Consider the following 23,113-nt stretch of genomic DNA (forward strand, 5'->3'; position numbering starts at 1 on the left):
AGCACATCGAGTAGCAAGCGGAAGGAGTACATGCATGGAACCATCTTGAAAAGACCAAGACCATTGAAGACCCTGCAACATCAGCTATGTGGAAGTGAAGATGAAGCACATCCAAAGAGACGTCCACCACTTAACAGCGCAACAACTTGACATGGACACCACAGTTAGCCAGTACATGTCAATAGTTTCATGTCGAGTTGTGTTATGAGTTGTCTCGGCCACCTCCCTACTATAAGTCGTATCTATTGCAATGAAATGTAATGTAAGGTGAAATTTCAAGTGTCATTAGTGGAATGAAAACAGTCATATGTAATGAGGGTAGTCAAATGGAAACGGCAAGGGTCACCCCACCCTTTTATATATATAGAACCTCATAACTCATAAAACAGGGTTTTGGGAGCTAAGATTTTAGCTAGGCATTGCTTAGAGAAGGCTTGGAGAGTATTGTGATGAGCTTTGGCTTCTCCACAGTGCAAAGTGAGTACAAATATTTGGAGGAGCAGGCGGTGTTGACTGCAATGTTCCACTATTAGGGTTAGTGATTATCAGTGGTGTATGTATGGATGGAACTTTCACTTTATATAACATACAGAGCCAACATGTCTTCATGCATATGTTTTTATTGTAGTTCGACTATTCTAGTTACTTTAGAAATGTATGTTTTTTAACGTATGCTCTTGTGTATGGCATTTTTTGTATATGATTATATATGAATCTTTTTGTAGTCATGCTGTTGGTTTAACCCGTCACTTTGGATTGTCGAATATTCTTATTTCCATCTTGTGATGTCATTAAGCTTGTGTGTTCCTTTCAAGTTGTGTACTATTACAGGCTTCTAAGGGACACACTTTGTTTTCCCTTCCATGTGTTAGAATCCCCATGCACATAGCTTAGCATATAATGAATATACTAATTTTAACTTAGCATGAATAATTGTTTCTAATTTATATTATACATTAAATTATTAAAGCTATGCAAAAAAACAAGAATAATTAACTTATTCTAATAAATGTTACTATTAGAGTTAGCCATGGATGAATGTAGTAATATATAAATAAGATTTATAGTCGACTCTCTTAAACCATATTCAACATGCGTATCATAGTCAACCCTGACCATAATCGTTTATAACAAACACTAACAACCTTGATCAACTATGTACGCCCATGATCAACCATATGTTGACCATATTTAACCATGTTTTATGAGCTCAATTATGGTCAAACATGGTTAAACAAACTCAACCATGGTCAAACATTGTCACTCATTATTGTCCATGTTCAACCACACACAACGTTAGTTAGCCATATACCACCATGGTCAACCTTACTCAACCATGGTAAACCTTTGTCAACCATGGTTAACCATGGTCATCTCTGGACAACCATAGTCAACCTATAACAACCCATGCTCTCCCACTAAAGTTAACAATGGTAATCATTTTCAAGTGAGGTCAACTAAGGTTAACCATGGTAATCATGATTACCATGAAGTTAATCATGGTAATCATGGTCAACTGAGCTTAGCAACGGTAATCATTGTCAATCATGGCCAATTGAGCTTAACCATGGTAATCATTGTCAATCAGGGTCAACTAAGGTCAACCATAGTAATCATTGTCAACCATGTTCAACTGAGGTAAAACATGGTAATCATTGTTGATCATGTTCAATTAAGGACAATCATGGTCTACTTGACCAACAATGGTAACCTTGTCAACCATGGTCAACCCACTTCAACCATTAATATAACCATTTTTGTAACATAAATGTAACATTAGGATTAACATTGATGTAATATCAATTATTGTCAACACATGTTGACCATGGTCAACAATAGTCAACATTAATGTAGTATTAGTGTAACAATGTGACAATAGTCAACCTTGGTCAACCATGATAGTCATTGTCAATCATGTTCAACTAGCTCAACCATGTTCTACCTTGACTAACAATGCTCAACCCTCATCATCAATGTAGCATTAACATTAACATTAATGTAACATCAACCATTCTCATCCATGGTTAACAATGGTCAACCATGGTCAATATCAATGTAACATTAATGTAACATCAACCATGTTGATAATGGTAAAATATGGTCAATATCAATGTAACATTAATGTAACATCAACCATTGTTGATAATGGTAAAATATGGTCAATATCAATGTAACATTAACGTAATATTGTTAAATCAATGTAACAATAATACATTGTTACATTAATGGTTCACTATGGTCAATCCTTAGTCAACCATAATCAAACTCATCAACCCTTTTCAACCATGGTCAATGAATTGACGCCACATGCATGTCCCCAAACTAACACAAACACATTAGTAAATGTAGTTGATATAAGCCAATTTGCTGCATTTTCCACTTTTATGAAAATGACCTTAATCAACCTATATCAACCACATTTGCTAAACGTAAAATGAAATCCATAAAAACTAAAAATATGTTGTTGAAGTATGAAACTAACTTTATCAACGCACTTTTATGAGTTGATCCAATAATGGTCCTCGTATTCTCCGCCAACATATCCTTTTATGAGTTGATCCAATAGTGGTCCCTCGATTACTCCGTCAATGGAGTAATCAATAGGCCTCGCCACTCTAACAATGGCCGACCACGCTAATGGGATTGCCACTACTGCATAAACAAACCAAACCCTAATATCGCTCTCACCATCCCGTCAAGTTATTATTTACGATAATATGCCCATCCATATTCTTGCCAAAATTATAATTGAGTACGTTTTAATGGCAGAATTGACCAGAGACAATGAACCCAATGGATAAAGTCCCCACCTTCATAATGGATGTATTGTTTTGGTTATCAACAAACATGGAATCAGATATCCTCCCAATAAATATGATATTCCCAATGTTTTCAAAAAACACAGAACAATGCTCCCTTCCAAGACATCTGTAGAAGTATGCCCTTCCGTCTTTGTGTTGAGAAAAAATCCCCCAGCTTTGGTGATGACCCACTATCGCGAGGTATATCACTGCTTCCATCACAATTGGCATTTCCACAACATACTTACAATGATAAATATATAAATGGAAGGCAAATTGGAGTAAGAAATGGATGTTTATAAAATACCCTATTGTATCTAATCGTTGTTGGTTGTGCCAAGAAATGCCCAATGGCCATATTGACCATGACCCCCAATAGTACTTTGGTTTGGTTTGCGGGTACACCGTACACCATTATCTTGATTTAATGATTCATTCATTTGGTATTCATGGATATTTATGCTGCTTATGGTGATAAAATGCGTCCATCTGGTATCCCCATGTCAGATGGAAAAACCATTTTGTACGGATCCATTCACTTTATGACCGAACATGGGCTTGCCAACGTACCATCAAAATGTCATGTTAGAAAGCCTTGGTCTGGAATATCCTTTGTTTTTTCGGCCATTGGCAAGGTGATTTATCATATTATTGAATACCACTTGTGATAGCTACAATGCATACCTAACTTTCAGTAACAAAAGTTGCACTCTATATCAAAAATGAACTAAGGCTAAATTTTGGAGTTTTATTATAAAATTTGTATAAAAGTTAAATGAAGGTTAATTGATAATATCAAGCACTATGTAGTAAGTCAATGATTGGCTCATTGATTTTACATTTTGTTTATTAAATATTATTTATTTTTATCCAAATAAAAACAGTAAACTAAGCACTATGTAGTAATTCAATGATTGGCTCATTGATTTTACATTTTGTTTATTAGATATTACTTTATTTTTATCCAAATAAAAATAATAAACTAATTATTGACTTATTGCAACTTGTTTAATATTTACTAAACTAATTATTGACTTATTACAACTTGTTTAATATTTACTTAAACGCTTTAGTGTTAAGAAAGTTATCCATTTTACTTGAATGGTCTTAAGTCATTGGCCAATTTACCATTCCCTTTCAAGTCATTCGTGAAATTTACACTTTCCTTTTTACCTATATTTAATTTAATGGAATAATCATTTCAAGGTGTGTTTTCAATTAGGGACAAATTTATGTGTGATGCTTTTACTTTTTATATTACTAACGTGAAAATATTTTGCTAAAAAAGTTTGTAAAAGGAATGAAGTATAAAATATGGTATATGATAATTTATAAGATAAATATTTTGGCTATTTAATAATTTAGAAAGTAGTCCTTCAAAAGAGAGGATTTTGTGCGCATTCTTTTATGAGTTAGGGTACATTTTTTAAAGGATTCTTGCCCTTCAACTTCAGGACCCCTTTCTCAGACATCACTCTTAAGAAATGAGCATGATGAATGGTATTTAATTTTTTGTTTTTCGGGGTCAGTAAGCTTCTGAATCAGTTTTGTTAATTTCGATAAAATGTATATTTTCTAATTAAATTTTTAAATATTTTTTTTCCTTTTCTTCATAATTAAATGCAAATTATATTTCAAATTTGGCAATTATGGTTATTTAGAACTCAAACTTAGCAACAGTGGTTCAGAGTCTGAATGTTTGTAAAGTATAACTGACCACAAAAATTGATTGATAGATATATAACTAATTTGTAAACTGATATTGGCCAAAGACGGTAAAGGGATCCATTCTTGCATTCCTCACTCGACAGTAAAGGAATGAGCACGATTTTAGAAAATATTTTTTTGCAAAAGATGACATTATATACACGCATCTTTCAACTTCTTTTGCAAAGTATTTACAAGCACACAATAAAAACCGAAATTTGTCCAATAGTTTAAGGTGGCGTTATATGCAGCTTGTATTTCAACTAGTTTGCCCATATCTACTGTTGGAAAGGCGGAGGAGACAAAGCATGAATGCACACATAAAACACGAGCTGCTGCTTTTCTATTGATCACACAAAACATGATACTTACAATGAACCCAGTGAAGGGTATTTATCCTTTTCCAACTAGCTACTCGCCTTGACATGCAACCACACACTCAAAGTCGTCTATCATTTAACTCGACTTGAATCAACACTGAAATATTGAATCACTCAATCACTCAGTTAACTGACTCTCTATGTTTAGCCAACTCCTCATGTAGGAGTAATTATCTTATTTTAACACTCCCCCTTAATTATGATTGCTAAACTAAAACATGACTCATGACAACTCAAGCATGCCTGTTGGTCTATGTCTCAGCGAGGCTTACAACACCCAAGTTTCTTCTATGAAACTCAGACACATGTTGTGTTAATGACTTAGTAAATATATCAGCCAAATGATCACTAGATTTACAAGGCTTCAAGTGAACTTCTCCATTGCTCACAAGTTCTCTAATAAAGTGATATCTATATCAATATGTTCTCTTTTGATGAAACACACTATTCTTGGATAGTGCAATTGCTGAGGTGTTGTCACAGTAAATTGTTGTTAATCCTTGTTGTTTCTTCTTGAGTTCATCAAATACTCTTCTTAACCACAATACTTAACATGTTGTTGATGTTGCTACTACATATTTTGCTTCTACTGACGAAAGTGTCACAATGGGCTACTTCTTAGATGCCCATGAAATCGCACCTGAACCAAGGTGGAACACATAACCATAAGTGCTCTTCCTATCATCCAAACTGCTTGCAAAATCACTATCTGTGTATCCAATTAAATCTTTCTTTTTTGTGCTTGCATACATTATGATACAATCTGTAGTTCCTGCTATGTATCTCAGAATTCTTTTTCCTGCACTCCAATGTGTGTCTTTTGGAGTCTCCATAAATCTGGAAATCAAACTCACTCCTTGCATGATATCTGGTCCCGTAGCTGTGAGATACATGAGGCTTCCAACCAATCTTTTGAATAGAGTTGGATTGACATATGATCCTACATCATCCTTGCTTAACTTTGTACCTGTTGCAACTAGTGTAGGGACAAGTTTGCAATTTTCCATCCTGAATCTTTTCAACAAATCTTTAGCATATTTATTTTGACAAATAAAAATCCCCTTTTCAGGTTTCTCAACTTCCATGCCAAGAAAATATTTCATGAGACGAAGATCTGTCATCTCAAATTCTTTCATCATGGCTGCTTTAAATTCATCTATCTCAAAATCACTGTAAAAATCATGTCATCAACATATAAGAAAACAATCAAAATATGTCCATGCTCATTTACCTTTCTGTACAGGGTAGGCTCAATGTTGCTTCTAAAAAATCCATTATTAATCATGTAGCTATCAATTCTGCTATACCAAGCTCTAGGCGCTTGCTTCAATCCATAGAACACTTTATTCAACCTGTAAACTTTCTCTTCATTATTGTCAACTTCATATCTTAGAGGCCACTGAACATAAATTTCTTTTTCTAGAATTCCATTCAATAAGGCTGATTTCACATCCATTTGATATACTTTCCACTTGTTTTGAGTTGTTGCGGCTAGAACTGCTCTTACAGTATCCAATATGGCTATTGGAGCAAACGTTTCTCCAAAGTTTATTCCTGGTTACTGCGAGAATCCTTTTGCTACAAATATTGCTTTAAATCTATCAATTTCACCATTTTTTATTCAGTTTTTTCTTGTACACCCACTTCACACCAATGAGATTTTTGTCCTTTGGTAAATCAACCAATCCCATGTATCATTCTTTTCAATACCTTCAATTTCTTCATCCATGGCTTGCACCAAATTTTCATCTCTGATTGTTTCTTCAAACAAAGAAGGTTGGAATGACAATAATGCAAAATTTGAACTAACATCCAAATCATCATAAATATTTTTCAGACTTCTCATATTTCTCTTAGCAGTGCTTGATTCATCACCCGATTGACTATTGGGAGAATCTCAATCTGCTGATACGCTTGAAGATCCATGCTCTCTGAAAATCTTGGAGTCCTTGTTGGTGTGTCCCTGTTTGGTGTCTTCACCTGTGATTCTTGCTGCTCCTTTTCTCCTACATCATCTTCTTCCATCAGTGGAACTTGTGCATCAACTGTTTTGTCTACAGTTCCATTCCATGACTCTTGTTCTTTGAACACAACATCTCTGCTAATTATGGTCTTCTTTGTGACAAGGTTATACAATTTGTAAGCTTTTGATTTCTCATTATAACCATTGAATATGCATTTTTCACTTTTATCATCCAATTTGCCTCTTCGCTCCCTAGGCACATGTGCATAAGCTAAACATCCAAATACTCTGAGATGAGATACGTTGCAATACATACCTAACCATGCTTGTTCTACTACTTTGTTTATCACACTCTTTGTAGGACATTTGTTGATCACATAAATAACACATGCAACTGCTTCTGCCCAATACTCATTAGACAAGTTTTTGCCTTTCAACATGCTTCTTACCATGTTCATAATTGTCCTGTTCTTTCTCTTTGCTACACCATTCTGTTGCGGTGTGTACCTGGTTGTAAATTTTCTTCTGATTCCATGTTGTTTGCAGTAATCATAGAATGCCTTTGAATCATATTCCCCACCACGATTTGACTTGAATACCTTGATTTGTCGATCACTTTGGTTCTCTACTAAGGATTTGAATTCTTTGAACTTTGCAAAAGTTTCAGACTTCTGCTTCAAGAAGTAAACCCAAGTCTTTCTGCTCTAGTCATCAATGAAAGTGATGAAGTAACAACTTCCACCAATCAACTGTGCCCTCATAGGTCCACACAAGTCTGTACGCACTAGCTCAAGAGGTTGCTTTGCTCTGTATGAAAATCCCTTTGGAAAACTTTCACGGTGTTTCTTTCAAATGCAACACTCACAATTACTAGCAGGTTCTTTGATGGGAGGTAATCCTCTGACCTTCTGTTTCTGTTGCAACAATCTTAAACCAGAAAGTGCAAGTGTCCAAATCGAAAGTGCCATAACCAATAATCATCAGAACATGCATCTGTAAAAGAACTCACGTCACCATTGTAATTCATAATTAGAGGAAAGAGTCTGTTCCTCGTCATTTGCACCTTTGCTATCAGCTGCTTTCTTGGGGGCTTGTTATATAACACATTCTTGACCTTGAAAGATAACTCTCTATCCTTTCTGTGTCAATTGACCAACACTTATCAAATTATGTTTGAGACTAGGAACATAATATACCTCTGAGACTGTCTTCGGCTCCCCCTGCTTGGTCAGAATGTTGACCACTCCTTTTCCTTCTACTTCCATAGTCTTGTCAATCCCCAACTTTACCTCTCTTTTCACAGATTGATCGAAATTTGCGACCAAATCCTTGTTGCTGATCATGTGGTTATTGCAACCACTGTCTAACAAACACACACTAGCAGAAGGTTCATGCATGGTATAGAAAGCTAGGAACATGGAGTTAGTACTCTATGTAGTGACATTAACTCTCTGGTTCCCTTGATCAGATATCTTCTTCCTACAAACAGACCAAATTTATTGCAGTAATAACATCTCATCTTTGATTTGTCAACTCTTTGATTATTGTTGAAGCTTCTGTAGTTGTTTCCACTTTCATGTTCATGCTCTTCTCGACCATCTCTCTGACCATCATATCTTCCGCTTCGTCCTCTGCCTCTCGTTCTACTTCTGCCTCGACCTCTGTCTCTTGAAATAGAAACTTGACTTTTGAAAGCAGTCTCTAAAGTGGAATCCCTATTTCTGTCTATCCTTACCTCATGCGATAGAAGTGATCCCATCATCTCATCAACTGTTAATGATGCCAAATCCTTGGCTTCTTCTATGGTTGCTACCACAACATCAAATTTGGTAGACAAAGATCTGAGGACCTTCTCAACCACTGTTTGATCTTTAATTTCTGCACCATAAATCTTTAACTGATTTAGACAATTATAACCCGATTCATGAAAGAATCGATGTCCTCCGTCTCTTTCATCTGTAGAATTTCAAAATATCTCCTAGTATTCTGCAACTTAACAATATTGACTTTGGTCATACATGTGTATTTTGTCGCCAAAGTATCCCATGCTACTTTTGCTGAAGATGTGATCATTATCTTTTGGAACACTGCTCGCTCCACTCCCAGCTGGATAAGCTGCAATGCTTGTGCATTCTTCTTCTTGTATTTCTTCCATTTTTCCTTCTCTGTATTACTGAGAGCTTGTTCTTCTTCTCTTCATCCTTAAGTTCTGAAAACTCAAACTGGACATAATATAAGACATCATGTGCCAACAACGTGGTCACCATCTTAATGGCCCACACATCATAATCTTTCCCTGTAAATGATGGGAACTGGGGCTGGAAATTTGAGAAAGCCATCTTTCTCCAAAAATTTTTGTTTTGAAAAAACCCTAAATTTCTCCTTTGTAAAACTCTTTTTCAAAAAAAAAAAAACCCTTTCAATAAAAACCCTAATTTTTTTTTCTTTTATAAAAAAAAATAAAAAATAAAAAAAATTTCAAAGATCTTTTCGAAAACCTCTTGATATTATTTTTATATATAAAAGATTTTTTTTTAAGGAATCTTTATATATTAAAAACATCAAAAACAAACTTTAATTGTAACTAGCTCTCGTTTTAATATAAGCTTCCCACTCAACGTATCAAAAGAACTTCCCACTCAAAAAGTCATTGGACTTTGTTTAGAGAATTAGCTTTTAAACACGTTATACAAACTGCATTAAGATTTTATGATGCTAGACCTCCTCTCATGGTGAGGCCGTGCGTTTAACGCCTTTTACGATGACTAAATCTTACGTTACCTCTAACGCCACACAAACCAGCATTATAGCGTTCTGTGTACAACCATAGGATGCGCTAATGCTCAAACCACGAGAAAAAAAACAGATTTTTCCTCTCACACGGACCACTGCAAATCCGTTCTTCTTCACTCTGATACCGATTTATTTGCTAGAAAAGCTGAGGAGGCAAAGCATGAATTCAGACATAAAACACGAGCTACTTCTCTTCTATTGATCACACAAAACATGAGATTTACAATGAACCCAATGAAGGGTATGAACCTGGTGAAAGGTATTTATCATTTTCCAACTAGCTACTCGCCTTGACATGCAACCACACACTCAAAGTCTTCTATCACTTAACTCAACTTGAATCAACACTCAAATACTCAATCACACAATCACTCAGTTCACTCACTCTCTATGTTTAGCCAACTCCTCATGCAGGAGTCATTATTTTATTTTAACATCTATTAGCCATCATATACTGAAAATGGTCCCACTTATAATGAGGGTTGATTTTTTCTTCCTCAATTTTATATTATATCTTGAATAGTTATCTTAATTCCTGTGATTTAGGAAATAATTTGCTTTTTAGTTACTGCAAGTTTTCATATTGTAATTAGTCCATTTATAACATTTAAGAAAGAGTTGTACACTTCAGAAAACATTGAAAAGTTGACTGATAGAGAATCCTACCAAACTGTTTATTTGTTCAAAGTTTGGAAACTCATTTTTCCCTCTTTCCCATGATATTGATAACTATGCAAGAAATTACCAGAGATAATTATATATAACAATAAATATTATATCTAACAAAAAAACAAGTTTACAAAAAGCAGGTTTCGCTTGTTTTGTTACTTTATGGTCTATGCAAGGAATAGGCAGCCTCGCTGGTTTCATTTGTTTTATTACTTGACCATTTATAAGGTTTCCCCTTATGGTTTGGTCACACCAGATTCACTGCAAAAGGAGTACGAAAATTGTGCTTTCCATCGCTCCACATGCGTGTACCGAAAACATATCCTTTGGTGGCAACTTTGGTTGCTCTAAAAACTACATTGAAAGATACCTTCTTGGTAGTTTCATAGAATTGAAGAATTTGTGGGGAAAACCTTCACACTCAGACCCGGTGGTGCACCAATGGTAACCTTGTAAGTTGGTGTGAGATCAGGACTGATGTTTGTGACGCTTCTGCTTATGTTTGTACTCCCATTCACAATATTTAACTTGGAAATGGCTATACTTGGATAGTTCATGTTACTGATCAGGTCCACCTTTGCACTGGATGGACACCTATAGGTTTTATTCGCAACAATGAGCTTGATGTTCTTAGAGTCTAGACCGTAATTACACAGAAAGTGGAAGTAATCATCGGTTGATGTTTCATATACAAGTCCTGGATGCAGAGCTCTGATTGGATTTACTACTCACGCTCCAAAATCAAATGGCGTCCCAACGATATCTGATGCATTAGTAAAAAAAAATCCCATATTGTTCCTTACAATGGCTGCCATATACATTAGAGTGTAGTTGTCAAAAAAAGAGGCAGTTGTGAAATAGGAATTTTCGTGACAGAGGACATATATGCTGACATTCAAATAATTAAATACCCATTACCATTAACATTGACTACAATCACTAGTTGAACTAATTCAATACTCGACTTCAAGGATGGCCCTGAACTAACCCTAGTAAAAATCTTTCTTTAATGGATTGTGCATTTCAAAGTACTAAATTCAATTTAGGAATCACTGGAATTATAAATATCCAATCTTTCAGAATAACGGGAAAAAAGGATCTCCGGGCTTTGGTCAATGTGATATTTGCATTATTACATGATGCATTTCATGAATAAAACTTGATCATAAGTACCTGTTTTCATCAAGTCTGATTTGATAGCAGAGGGGCTCCAAGTAGGATTCATAGATTTTAAAAATGCAGCAGCTCCTGCTAACATGAGGAATTGCTACGGATGTTCCGGACATCATGTAAAATGTGGTAGACATCGTCTCTGAAAAACTGTGTCTATAAATGTATTGGGAGGATCCCATGCAGCAATGATGTTCAGACCTGGTGTACTGATGTCTGGATGCAAATATCAATTGAAAGATTCAGGTTGTGATGATCTCTCATAAATAGCTTCTGAAAGTTAATTAAGCTCTAAATTGACCACTAGGTACCTTGAGAACGTTCTTGATGAAAAAGATGCAACAACAGGAGTCGGCTTCTCATTTGCAACCACCGTGGATGGAGTAATTGTTGCAACAGGATTTCTATAATGACAAGGCTTGGAAGATTATAAACAGCCACACTGTAATTGGATGAGCCAAATGAATCGATATAAACATGTGAAAAGAGCAGGAATTGTGGGCGAATGCACCTGGTTGAGTTTATGTAAAAAAATATCTCTGTTGCATATGATTTACTTATTGCAGTCCCTACAAAGGTACCGTACTCAAATGCTTCAGATAGCTGTAAGTCGTCCACAACAATCATGCCTATGGCTCCAGTGTACTCAATTTTATTAGAAAAATTTTACGAGGGCAAAGGAACTCAAAAATCAGTTGCAAAGAGTAGGAAATGTCAACTTCAGTTGCGGAAAGGTAAATCTTTAAGTTGCAGGAGGATATCGCAACCACACAGGGACTTAATTAAAACACAGAGTTCAATCATGGAAAAATAGAGTAAAATAAAAGAGGTTGCGGAAATTTACTTGTGTAATGTTAAAACATAACACAACTAAACACACTTTATATTATATGTCAAAACATAAAGAAATTATATTCGCATGATAAATGGAGGTTGCAGCACCAAGTGAAAAACACAACAAACTTACTACGATTTACGCATTACTAGGCTGTAGAGTAAACTTTTGTAAAGCTCCGTAAAACTAGTTTTCACATGCCCACAAAAATTTCTTCCACGATTTTCTCCTCACTGCCTCATAGACTCTCACTCCCTAACTTTTCCAACATGCCCAACATTACAAATGACTTTCACTTGCATATTTACCCTAACATACGAATTTCACATTAATTACATGACAAACAAAATATTTAATACACAACATGGGTGATTTTACATAGTAAATGATTTTCTGAACTTGCAAGTGTTGTGGAGTGTGGGAAACAATCACAGAATGAATGTTTGCCCATATCTATTTATTAAACTTCATTAAATTCATTAACTTTTGTGATGTGTTGCGGAATGGTCCGCTCTAAACTTTTGTTTTGATTCTTGTCCGCTCTGAACTTTTGTTTTGATTCTTGTCCTTCTGCCTATCAAACAAAATCGCAACCGTGCAGTGGTTGACTAGGCAAGTATGCTAGTTGTCAGTGTTTTTAAGGTGGTGGTTGGCATTAATATTTCCAACACCCCCCCTTAATAACAACTGCCGCCATTGACAATTCCCAAACAATTTTTTGGGATAAACAAAACTTTCACGTGCCAATGGCTTTGTGAAAATATCAGCAAACTGTTCCTGTGACCTGGAGTGCTCCAACACAATTTCATCATAACCATATGATAACATGATATTTAGCATCAATATGCTTGGTCCTCTTGTGTGAAAGATGAATCTTTGAAAATAAAATTGCGGATGTGTTGTCGCAGAAAATAGTTGGCGCTCCCTCTTGGTCACGGCGAAGATCCCTCAACATCCTTCTCATCCAAACTTCCTGACATGTTGCTTGCTGTTGCAACGACATATTCAGCTTTTGTTGTTGACAATGAAACTATCGGCTGCTTCTTGGAGGCCCATGAAATGGCTCCAGAACCCAAATGAAAAACATATCCTGACATGCTCTTTTTGTCATTGACACTTCCTACCCAATCACTGTCAGTGTAACCAACCAGCCTAAAATCACTTGTTGCGGTGTACAAAACGCCATACTATTTTGTCCCATTGACATACCTTAGAATTATTTTCGTTGCTTGCCAATGTGTCTCCTTGGGTGTCTCCATGAACCTTGACACTAAGATCACTGCATACATTATATCCGGCCTAGAGGCAGTCAAATACATCAGGCTGCCTATCATACTTTTGTATAATGTCGGATTGACATTGTTGTTGTAATCTTCTTTTTTCAACTTCAACCCCATGACAGTTGGAGTTGGTGTGGGCTTGTTGTTTGCATATTAAATCTCTCCAAAATATCTGCCACATACTTTGCTTGAGAGATAAAAATGCCATTTTATGTTTTCTTTACTTCTATGCCAAAAAATATGTTAACAACCCCAAGTTAGTTGTTTCAAATTCATTCTTCATGACTTGTTTGAAATCAGCGATGAGGAAATCATCACTACCTGTAAAAACTAAATCATCTACATATAAGACAACAATGAGAATCTTACCATCATTCTCTTTGATGTAGAGGGTAGGCTCTTCGTCACACTTGTCGAAACCATTCTCCAACAAGTAGGCATCTATCCTGCTGTACCATGCACGTGGTGCTTGCTTCAGCCCATAAAGAGCTTTCCTCAACCAATACACTTTGTCTTCTTAGCCTTCTACCTCATAACCAGGCGGTTGCGCAACGTACACTTCCACTTTCAACACTCCATTCAAGAATGTTGACTTTATGTCCATTTGATATACTTTCCATTTATGTTGCGCGGCAATCGCCACAACTGTACGCATTGTCTCCATCCTCGCGATTGGCTCAAACATCTCTGAATAATCTCTTCGATGCTACTACTTGTATCCTTTGACAACTAGCTCGCTTTATGCCTTTCAATCTCGCCATCGACATTGCTCTTGGTCTTATAGACCCACTTCACTCCAATGTCTTCTTTTCCTTGTGGAAGATTCACTAACTCCCATGTGTCGTTCCTTTCTATTGATTCTATTTTTTCCTCCATTGCCACAACCCATTTTTCTTCTTTGATTGCATCTTCAAAATGGATTGGGTCCTCTACATGACAAAATAATGCAAATAAGGAATTCAGAACAACATTGTTATCAACCTCATCATGCTCATAGATATTATTTAAATTTCTAAATTTTGATCTTCTTATGCTTGCTGAAGATGGGCTTGACATGTCACTTGGTGTTGCACTTTGCGGTGTGCTTGGAGAATCACTTGCTTGACTGTGTGACGTTGTCCTATTATTTGTTAATGGTGTTGTTTGCTACCTGTTTTGTTGAGCTTGAATAGGAGTAGAGGGAGTCATTGTTGAGGAATTGCTTGCTACTGTAAATTCCTCTTTGTCCTCATGTGGTATACATGCTTTCACGTTGACTGTCTTCTCTAAACTTCCATACTATGATTCCTTTTCTATGAATTGCACATCTCTGCTGATTATGACCTTCTTGGTTGATAGATTGTAGAGCTTGTATGCTTTGGATTCATCACTGTATCCAACAAATATACATTTCTCCCCCTTGCTGTCCAACTTATTCCTCAACTCATCTGGGACATGTGCATATGCCACACAGGCAATGAATTTCATGTGAGTGACACTATGCTTTCTTCCACTCCATGCTTCTTCAGGAACCACGTTCTGTACGCATTTGGTTGGACATCTATTCAAGATATATGTTGCACAAGCAACAACTTCAACCCAATAATCATTTGGAAAATGCTTTGCCTTCAACATACTCCTTTCCATTTCCATAATGGTTATATTCTTCCTTTCCGCCACACCATTTTGCTGAGGTGTATACCTTGTTGTAAATTTCTTGTGAATTTCATGCTCCCTGCAAAATCGAAAGAAGTCATTTGAGATGTATTCACCACCTCTATCCGTCCTGAGGACTTTGATGTAGTGTCCACTTTTCTTCTCAACAAGAGCTTTGTTTTGGCGAAATCACTCAAACACTTCACTTTTCTGTTTTAGGAGATAGACCCATGTCTTCCTTGTGTAGTCATCTGTGAAGGTCAATACATAGTGGCTGCCACCAATTGATGGTGTCTGCATTGGTCCACATAAATCTGAGTGGACAATCTCCAAAGGTGCCTTTGCCCTTACTGACTTTCCTACTGGAAATGTCTCTCTATGTTGTTTGCCTAAGATACATCCTTCACATAGGTTGTTCGTTTTTCTATGAGTGGTAACCCTTTCACCATGCCTTTTCTATGCAGGAAATTCAAACCTCCAAAGTTGAGATGTCCAAATCTCAAATGCCATAACCAATTTTCATCTTTCACCTCTACTTGATAGTTCACTTGTGTGATAACTGCATCTTTTCTTCCATCCTCTTGTGAGTTCATTTATAGTTGTGCTTATGCACCTTCTTCCTTCAAATCTAATCTTATCTTTAGGGGAAACATTCTATTGTTTGTCATCTGAACCTTTGCAATCAACTGTCTACTTGGAGGCCTATCCAAAATTGTGCACTCATCATTTTTGAAGAAGACATTGTAGCCCTTTTGCATGAGTTGTCCAATGCTTATGAGGTTATGCTTCAGACTGAGGACAAAGTAAACATCTGAGATGTACTTCTTCTCCCCCTTCTTTGTTAGGATATTAACTCTTCCTTTTCCATGACAGAGACTTTGCTATCAGTCCCTAATGTCACTTCAGATTTCACACTTTCATCTAGATTGGAAAACATTTCTATGTTCCCTGACATGTGGTTGCTACACCCTGAATCTAGATACCATATATCAATTTATTTTTCTTGTGTACATTACAAGCTAAAAAAAATCCTATCATGGTTCTGATTTTCTTTTGTGAAATTTACACTTGGTTTGTTACTAATGTCATATTGCTTCTTTCTACATTCATTTGCATAATGACCATACTTCTTACAATAATGACATTGAACTTGAGATTTATCATACCTTTGACCTTGTGCTTGATTTTGGCTTGGGCCTTGACTTGGATTTGATTGCTGCCCCTTCCACTTGTGCTTGAAGGGTTGCTTCTTCCACCTCTGTGTGGGCTTCTTCCTCTTCCTCTAACATATGATCTTCCTCTGCCTCGACCTTGGCCAAATGAGAAATGTGTCTTGAAGGCATGCTCCAAGGAGGAGCTTGTTGCTCTATTCAATCTATATTCATGAGAAATCAGTGATGCATTAAGGTCATCCACTGAGAACTATGAGAGATCTTTTGTCTCTTCTATGGCCACAACAATGGCCTCAAACCTTGCTGGCAAACTTCTCAAAACTTTCTCAACTATTCTTCTTTCCTCAAGTGTCTCACCATGAGACCTGATTTGAGTAACCAACCCACTTACATGTGTAAAAAACGAGTCTATATTCTCAGACTCTTTCATGCAAAGTGTTTCAAAATCTCTTCTCAACATTTGTAGTTTTGTTGTCTTGACTTTTTCCATGCCTTGGTAGGCTGTCTGGAGGGTGTCCCATGCTTGCTTGGACTTCGTTGCTGCTGCAACCCTTGGAAAAATACTTTCATGAACTGCTTGGAAAATATAGAACAAGGCTTTTGAATCCTTCTTCGTGTTGTCCCTTAACAAATCCCTTTCTGCTTGAGACAACGCATTGTATGTTGCTGCATCTGCTGGTTCTAGAAAACCATTCTCCACAAATCCCAAATGTTTTGAGACAAAATAGGGCCTTCATTGTAATAGCCCAATAATCATAATTTTTGCCATTAAACTGAGGTATTTGAGGATTAGTAAAGCTTGTGCTTGATGTTGCCATTTCTGAGTGTAAAAAACTTTCTACCTGCTGGTAAATATGCTAAAAACAATCTACCCTCAAAACAATTCTTACTGCTAGTAAAAACATTTGTTTTTACAATAACAATATTTAACCCGCTCCGATACCATGTTAGAAAAATTTTACGAGGGCAAATTGTTTTTACACACCATGTTAGAAAAATTTTACGAGGGCAAAGGGACTCAGAAATCAGTTGCGGAAGAGTAGGCAAGGTCAACTTCAGTTGGGAAAGGTAACCCTTTAGGTTCGGGGAGGATATCGCAACCACACAGGGACTTAATTAAAACACAGAGTTCACTCACGGCAAAACAGAGTAAAATAAAAAAGGTTGCCGAAATTTACTTGTGTAAAGTTAAAAACATAACGCAACTGAGCACACTTTATATTATATGTCAAAACATAAAGAAGTTATATTCTCATGATAAATGGAGGCTGCAGCTCCAAGTGAAAAACACAACGCATTACTGGTTGTGTGGAGTAAACTTTTGTAAAACTAAAACTCCGTAAAACTAGTTTTCATGCTCCCACAAAAATTTCCTCCAGATTTCTCCTCACTACTTCATAGACTCTCACTCCCTAACTTACCCAACATGCCCAACATTACAAATGACTTTCACTTGCATATTTATCCTAACATACGAATTTCACATTAATTACATGACAGACAAAATATTTAATAAAGCAACATGGACGATTTACATAGTAAATGATTCTCTGAACTTGCAAGTGTTGTGGAGTGTGGAATGAATGTTTGCCCATATCTATTTATTAAACTTCATTAAATGCTTTAACTTCTATGATGTGTTGTGAAATGGTCTGTTTTGAACTTCTATTCTAACTCCAGTCCTTCTGCCTCTCAAACAAAATTGCAACCGTGCAGTGGTTGACTGGACAAGTATGTTGGTTGTTACTGTGTTTTAAGCCGTGGTTGACATTAATATTTCCAATAGACGTGCAATGTTTGACTGACAAGTATGTTGGTTGTTAGTGTGTTTAAAGTTGTGGTTGGCATTAATATTTCCAACAGATTTCTACTTCCATGTATCCCATCAATGTAGCTGTGTCATTTGCAATACAGACTACAATCTTTCCTTTCGTTTTGTTTGCATCTAAGCACTTCTGAACACAATTGCTTCACAATACCTTCATTTGAATTTCCTCTTCATGAAAAAATATAATTATAAAATTCCTACATTGCATACTTTAATTTCCCTAAGTTAAATCTGTGTTGGAAAGTTACCTTGCGGCTACTGAGTCAAAGGGTCGGTCACAGGACTTGGCAGGTATGCTTCCTCCTTACATAAACGGGTGCATGGCCGATTAGCTGAGATTCGAAAAGGTGATGCCCTTACCCTAAATGCACAGTACAAATCTTTAAAGCCAAATCCCAAAATACTGGATCTACAAATCATGAAAAATGTTAACCATTTTATATGCATTTAACAACAGGTTTGCTTATAGATCTAATCCACATCTGTTTGATCATCATAATTATTTTGGTAATTCGAGAGAGTGACAAAACTGCATTTTATTGCCCCTTTACGACTTCTTTATAAAATAGTCTTTAATACTATTAGGAACAGGCATGAAATTATCACTATAAAAACAGGGCATGCTCTTGAATGGCAGAATCTATTAGTAAAGCTGTGAAGAATGAAATTATTAATTGTTGTGTAAAGTTAAAAAACATTATACTATTGTGTTTGTTTTACCTTGTTCTCACCTGAATAAGCTTACCGTTGCCTAACACAACGTTTGATTGGAAATCCCGGTCGATTGAGGTCGCTCCAACTATAAAAATCCATGGCGCAACATTAACCATTGTTTTGGAATCTGGTCCCTCGTTTCGCACAGAGGATACAATCAGAATTCTTTTTTGAGTAGCATGAAATGCTGGTATGGCAATTGGATCGTTCACAAAATCAGCCTGATTTCCTCCAATTGAGATGGATACAATATCCACTCCATCTTTATATGCATCGTCAAAGGCAGCGAAAATCTGTACACCTGGACACCCATAGTCCACCCCACAAACCCTATATGGCAATTCTAGTAGAGAAACTGGCAGGTCCACCTCTGACGAGACCATTATAATTTGCATTATCCACAAAGCTGCCAGCTGCAGTGGAAGCTGTAGACGTGCCATGGCCCTCATAATCTCTTGCAGTCCTTATTTGTGGCAATATTGATTTCGGTTTAATACTTGTCACTAAATCATCGTCCTCTCCACCTGAGTAATATCTTGCCGCAATTATTTTACTGTTAAGACAACAATACTATTTTAGCTGTAAGTCAAACAAGAATAGAAACAACCAACGAACTTATTTCAGTTGCATAGATCACCTGTTGCAGTTGGAGACATTGAAACCTTCTCCCTTAACGCACTTTCCCTTCCACCGCGAAGGAACAGGGCCCATACCCTTATCACTGAAGCTGGCTGCTTCCGGCCAAATGCCTTCAAGATAAAATATTATTTTCTCACAAGTTATATGAATTTGTTTAAAAAATAATAAAAAATCATTATAATCAGCATAGATTTATTTAATTTAAATATACTCGGCATAAAAAATTTTTCCTCAAATCTTTTTTCACTTTAAAAAAATTTGCAGCTCAGCATTAACATGAATGAAATCTCTTTTTTTTTTAAATTACACTGGATTTGATGTCTCAAATCTCTTTTCACCCAATGTCAATAATTAATAGATGAAGAATCAATTTTTAATTATTAATTATAATTCTAATCATTTATTTTATGTTATTATTTTTAATTTAATTGAATGAAATCAAAATGTTTTATTAATTATTATAATTATTATTTTTTTTAATTTTAATTTTAAATATTTTTTAATTTTATGTAATTTGATTGAGTCAAAACCTTGAACATAATATTATATTACATTTCTTTCATACTAGAAAGTGTTTTTAGGATAAGATATTACTCTTAACATATTAGAGAGTGTTTTTTAGGACAAGCATATTACTCTTAACATATTTCAAAATTTCATTTCTTTAAATTTAATTAGATTGAGGATTTTAGAATTTTTTAAATTATGTTTTCAAATTTGGTTTTCTCACTTGAATGGGAGAAAAAAAGGAAAAAGGAAAATAAAAAAATAAAAATAAAAAAATTAATTAAATTGACCCTACACATATTTCAACCCTGGCTGCAATTTTCTTCCACCTGTAATTTTTTTTTTCAAAAAATCAGAATGGTAATGTTTGATTTTTTTTTTAGGGTGGAAATGGATTCAACAACATCAAAAACCTAGGCACCCAAAATCCTGAAATTTGATAGCTATAACTCAGATTTTAAAAAAATTGTGACAAATTTTATCATAATCTTACAAAAAAAATTCCATTATTTTCCAAACAAATTAATGTGTTTTTTACAATACACTTTTTAGAATTCATAAATATAAAATAAGAAAATCAATCTCTTTATAATTTATTTTTTTTAATATAAATTTAAAATAAATAAACATGTTCGTTATTATACTAATTCTAAAATAGTCCAATTTCAAATATTTCTCCCGAACTCTACAATCAAAACTGAACTTAACCAAATGGAGTTTCAAAAGACTAATATACCTGTATCTAGAAACCCTATTATGACATTAGCGCCAGAAGATTTCGGTTCTCTGTAAGAAGAGCCTGCCATGGCCAAGTCTTTTTCTAAGCATTCCCATGAGTGCATTGTATGAAGTTTTAACACTGGATCAGGGAACACTGATAATACTCCTGCTTTCCCTGCTAAATTGTGGGAATTTATATATCAGAATAGGAACCTGGGGGCTTACTCATTAAGAAACACAGTCGTTAACGAAACGTACCAGCTAATGTAGTCTCTTGTTCTTTGGATAATAGAGCTGTGAATCCATTGAAAGAAGAAGTATAGCTACGTACCAGAGATTGCTTTGCGTGTCTCAGACTGCAAAAGTTCAAATACCCGGCCCACACATAAATATAATAACAAAAAAAATCAATTTCTCTGGATGATGGGTCAACTGGAAACGTCTATTATTCTAATAATAATAAAACTACATTTCAATTAAAAATGAATACCGTAGATAAAACTCGAGACATAAATTTGCAAATATAAAATCAATTAATAGCCACACCTGTGAAATTCTGAAATTTGAATATTTCATAATTTCATACCTTTTGAGAACAGACGAAAGAACCTGCAAATGACTGGTTATAATCTCTTGTCTATTATTGTAGAGTAATCTCCCCATGTATACAATGTGCACCTACATGCAGATCAGTGAAATTAGCGACATTAAAACTGAGTAATCTTGTAGCGAAATTAGAATTAGTTTGAAGAAATTAAGAGTCCGCACCTTTCCATCGTCAGTGATGGCGAGGCCGAATAGTAGAGTGCATAGAAAAACCAATGCGAAATAAAGCTTGAACCCCATCACTAATATTTCTCACTACTATCCACTTTAGTCTACTCAATCTGAACGGCCTGTTGTAATACTTTGGTGGAGGGTGGAGCTTTATTTAATCTGACAAGCAGAGTGAGTGGTGTCTGTAGTGGATCTGACGATGGCCACTTACGATTTAGATTTGTGCAAGTCCTTGCAGCGCCAATGTTGAATGAACGTGCTTATCATGTTAAAAAAAAGTCGCAATTGCATCATAAACTTGAGAATGCACGAAATGCAAAGAATAATTACATTAAAACAAAAAGTTGCATTGCAAGCTGCATCCAAGCTTCTTTGTGGAGTATGTCTACATGTTTACTGTCTGCCTTTGTTTTATTGGTGCGTACTTGAACAGTGGAGTCCAATATCTCTCCCGATGGGACAAATTCTCTCTTCTGTGTTGATTTCTTTAGTGGGCTCTCAATTGTTTGTTCCTCAGCTTCTAGTTGCTACACCTTGATAGGACTCCACCCGTCCCTATTAATGCATTGATGCTAGTTTCGGCCACCAATGTTGTAATCAATGGCACATGATCATTTAGTGTACTACATAGTTAGGTATGGTGAATTAAAATTATCTCTCAATACAAGTTTTCATATATTTTTAGTCCATAATATAAATTCTTTTGTTCAGGTATAATGGTAGTGTTCATTTAATGTTTTTATAAATTGTGGTGACACTAGGGTGAATATATGTTCTCTGCATCATTTGTCAAATTGGATTTTGATTAAATGTTTATTTCATTATCTTATTTTGTTATGTTATTTGAAATATTATAAATGTGTATGCAAGTTCCTTCATTTTTTCAATTCTCCACTCTTATCCCTTCACATCATTCACACACCATGCATTATTCAACCACCAATTATCCACTTGTTGACGGTACTGAACTTGCCAAAATTCAGGGATCTCCCCGATATCAAGTACCAATTATACCTCACACCATTTGGTGTAGGAGTCCCCTCTTATAAAGACGTGGTTGCTGAATCCTTAAAGATTTGACTTGTTGTCTGTAAGAGAGAGGGACGCAATGGTACCTTTGAAAATCAATAAGGTGTGCCTACTGAATGTTCAGTTGTAAAATGTGTCAAGGTTCTTCTACCTTCAAGAGAGAGAAAAGTGAGTCTCTAAGAGCGAGGTAGTAGTACCACCCAAGAAGAGACACACATGATCTGGAAGGATCCGTCTAACATCTAGCAGAATAATCCACAAAGGATGTGACAATCATTACAACCAACAAATGAAGAAAGGTTTTTCTAATATTCGCAGAATAGTCCACCACAAGGATGGGACAACATAACAACCATTACAACACATTCTCAATAAGATAAGTACTAAACAACTGAAATATTTCAACTATCTTAGCACATGTGAAAGCAAACATGAAGTACACACATCCATAGAATAGTCTTACAAACATTAATAATCCATGTAGGAAGAATGTG

At 35.7% G+C, this 23,113-nt stretch overlaps 1 protein-coding gene across 1 annotated transcript; it reads right to left on the reverse strand.

Moving 5' to 3' along the window:
* Positions 1 to 20,729: 20,729 nt before the first annotated feature.
* On the reverse strand, positions 20,730 to 21,788 carry LOC149221117 (subtilisin-like serine-protease S). Its single transcript, XM_089382911.1, has 4 exons — positions 21,582 to 21,788; positions 21,400 to 21,491; positions 21,072 to 21,169; positions 20,730 to 20,988 (listed from the first exon to the last, which is right to left on the reverse strand). Exons 1-4 carry the CDS (start codon positions 21,657 to 21,659, stop codon positions 20,813 to 20,815), a joined length of 444 nt encoding a protein of 147 aa, XP_089239037.1. The 5' UTR covers positions 21,660 to 21,788; the 3' UTR covers positions 20,730 to 20,812.
* Positions 21,789 to 23,113: the final 1,325 nt, after the last annotated feature.

This window comes from Pinus tabuliformis, chromosome Q (genome assembly GCF_031772625.1).
Source record: "Pinus tabuliformis cultivar Carrire ecotype Pingquan chromosome Q, CPIR1, whole genome shotgun sequence".
Taxonomy (NCBI): domain Eukaryota; kingdom Viridiplantae; phylum Streptophyta; class Pinopsida; order Pinales; family Pinaceae; genus Pinus; species Pinus tabuliformis.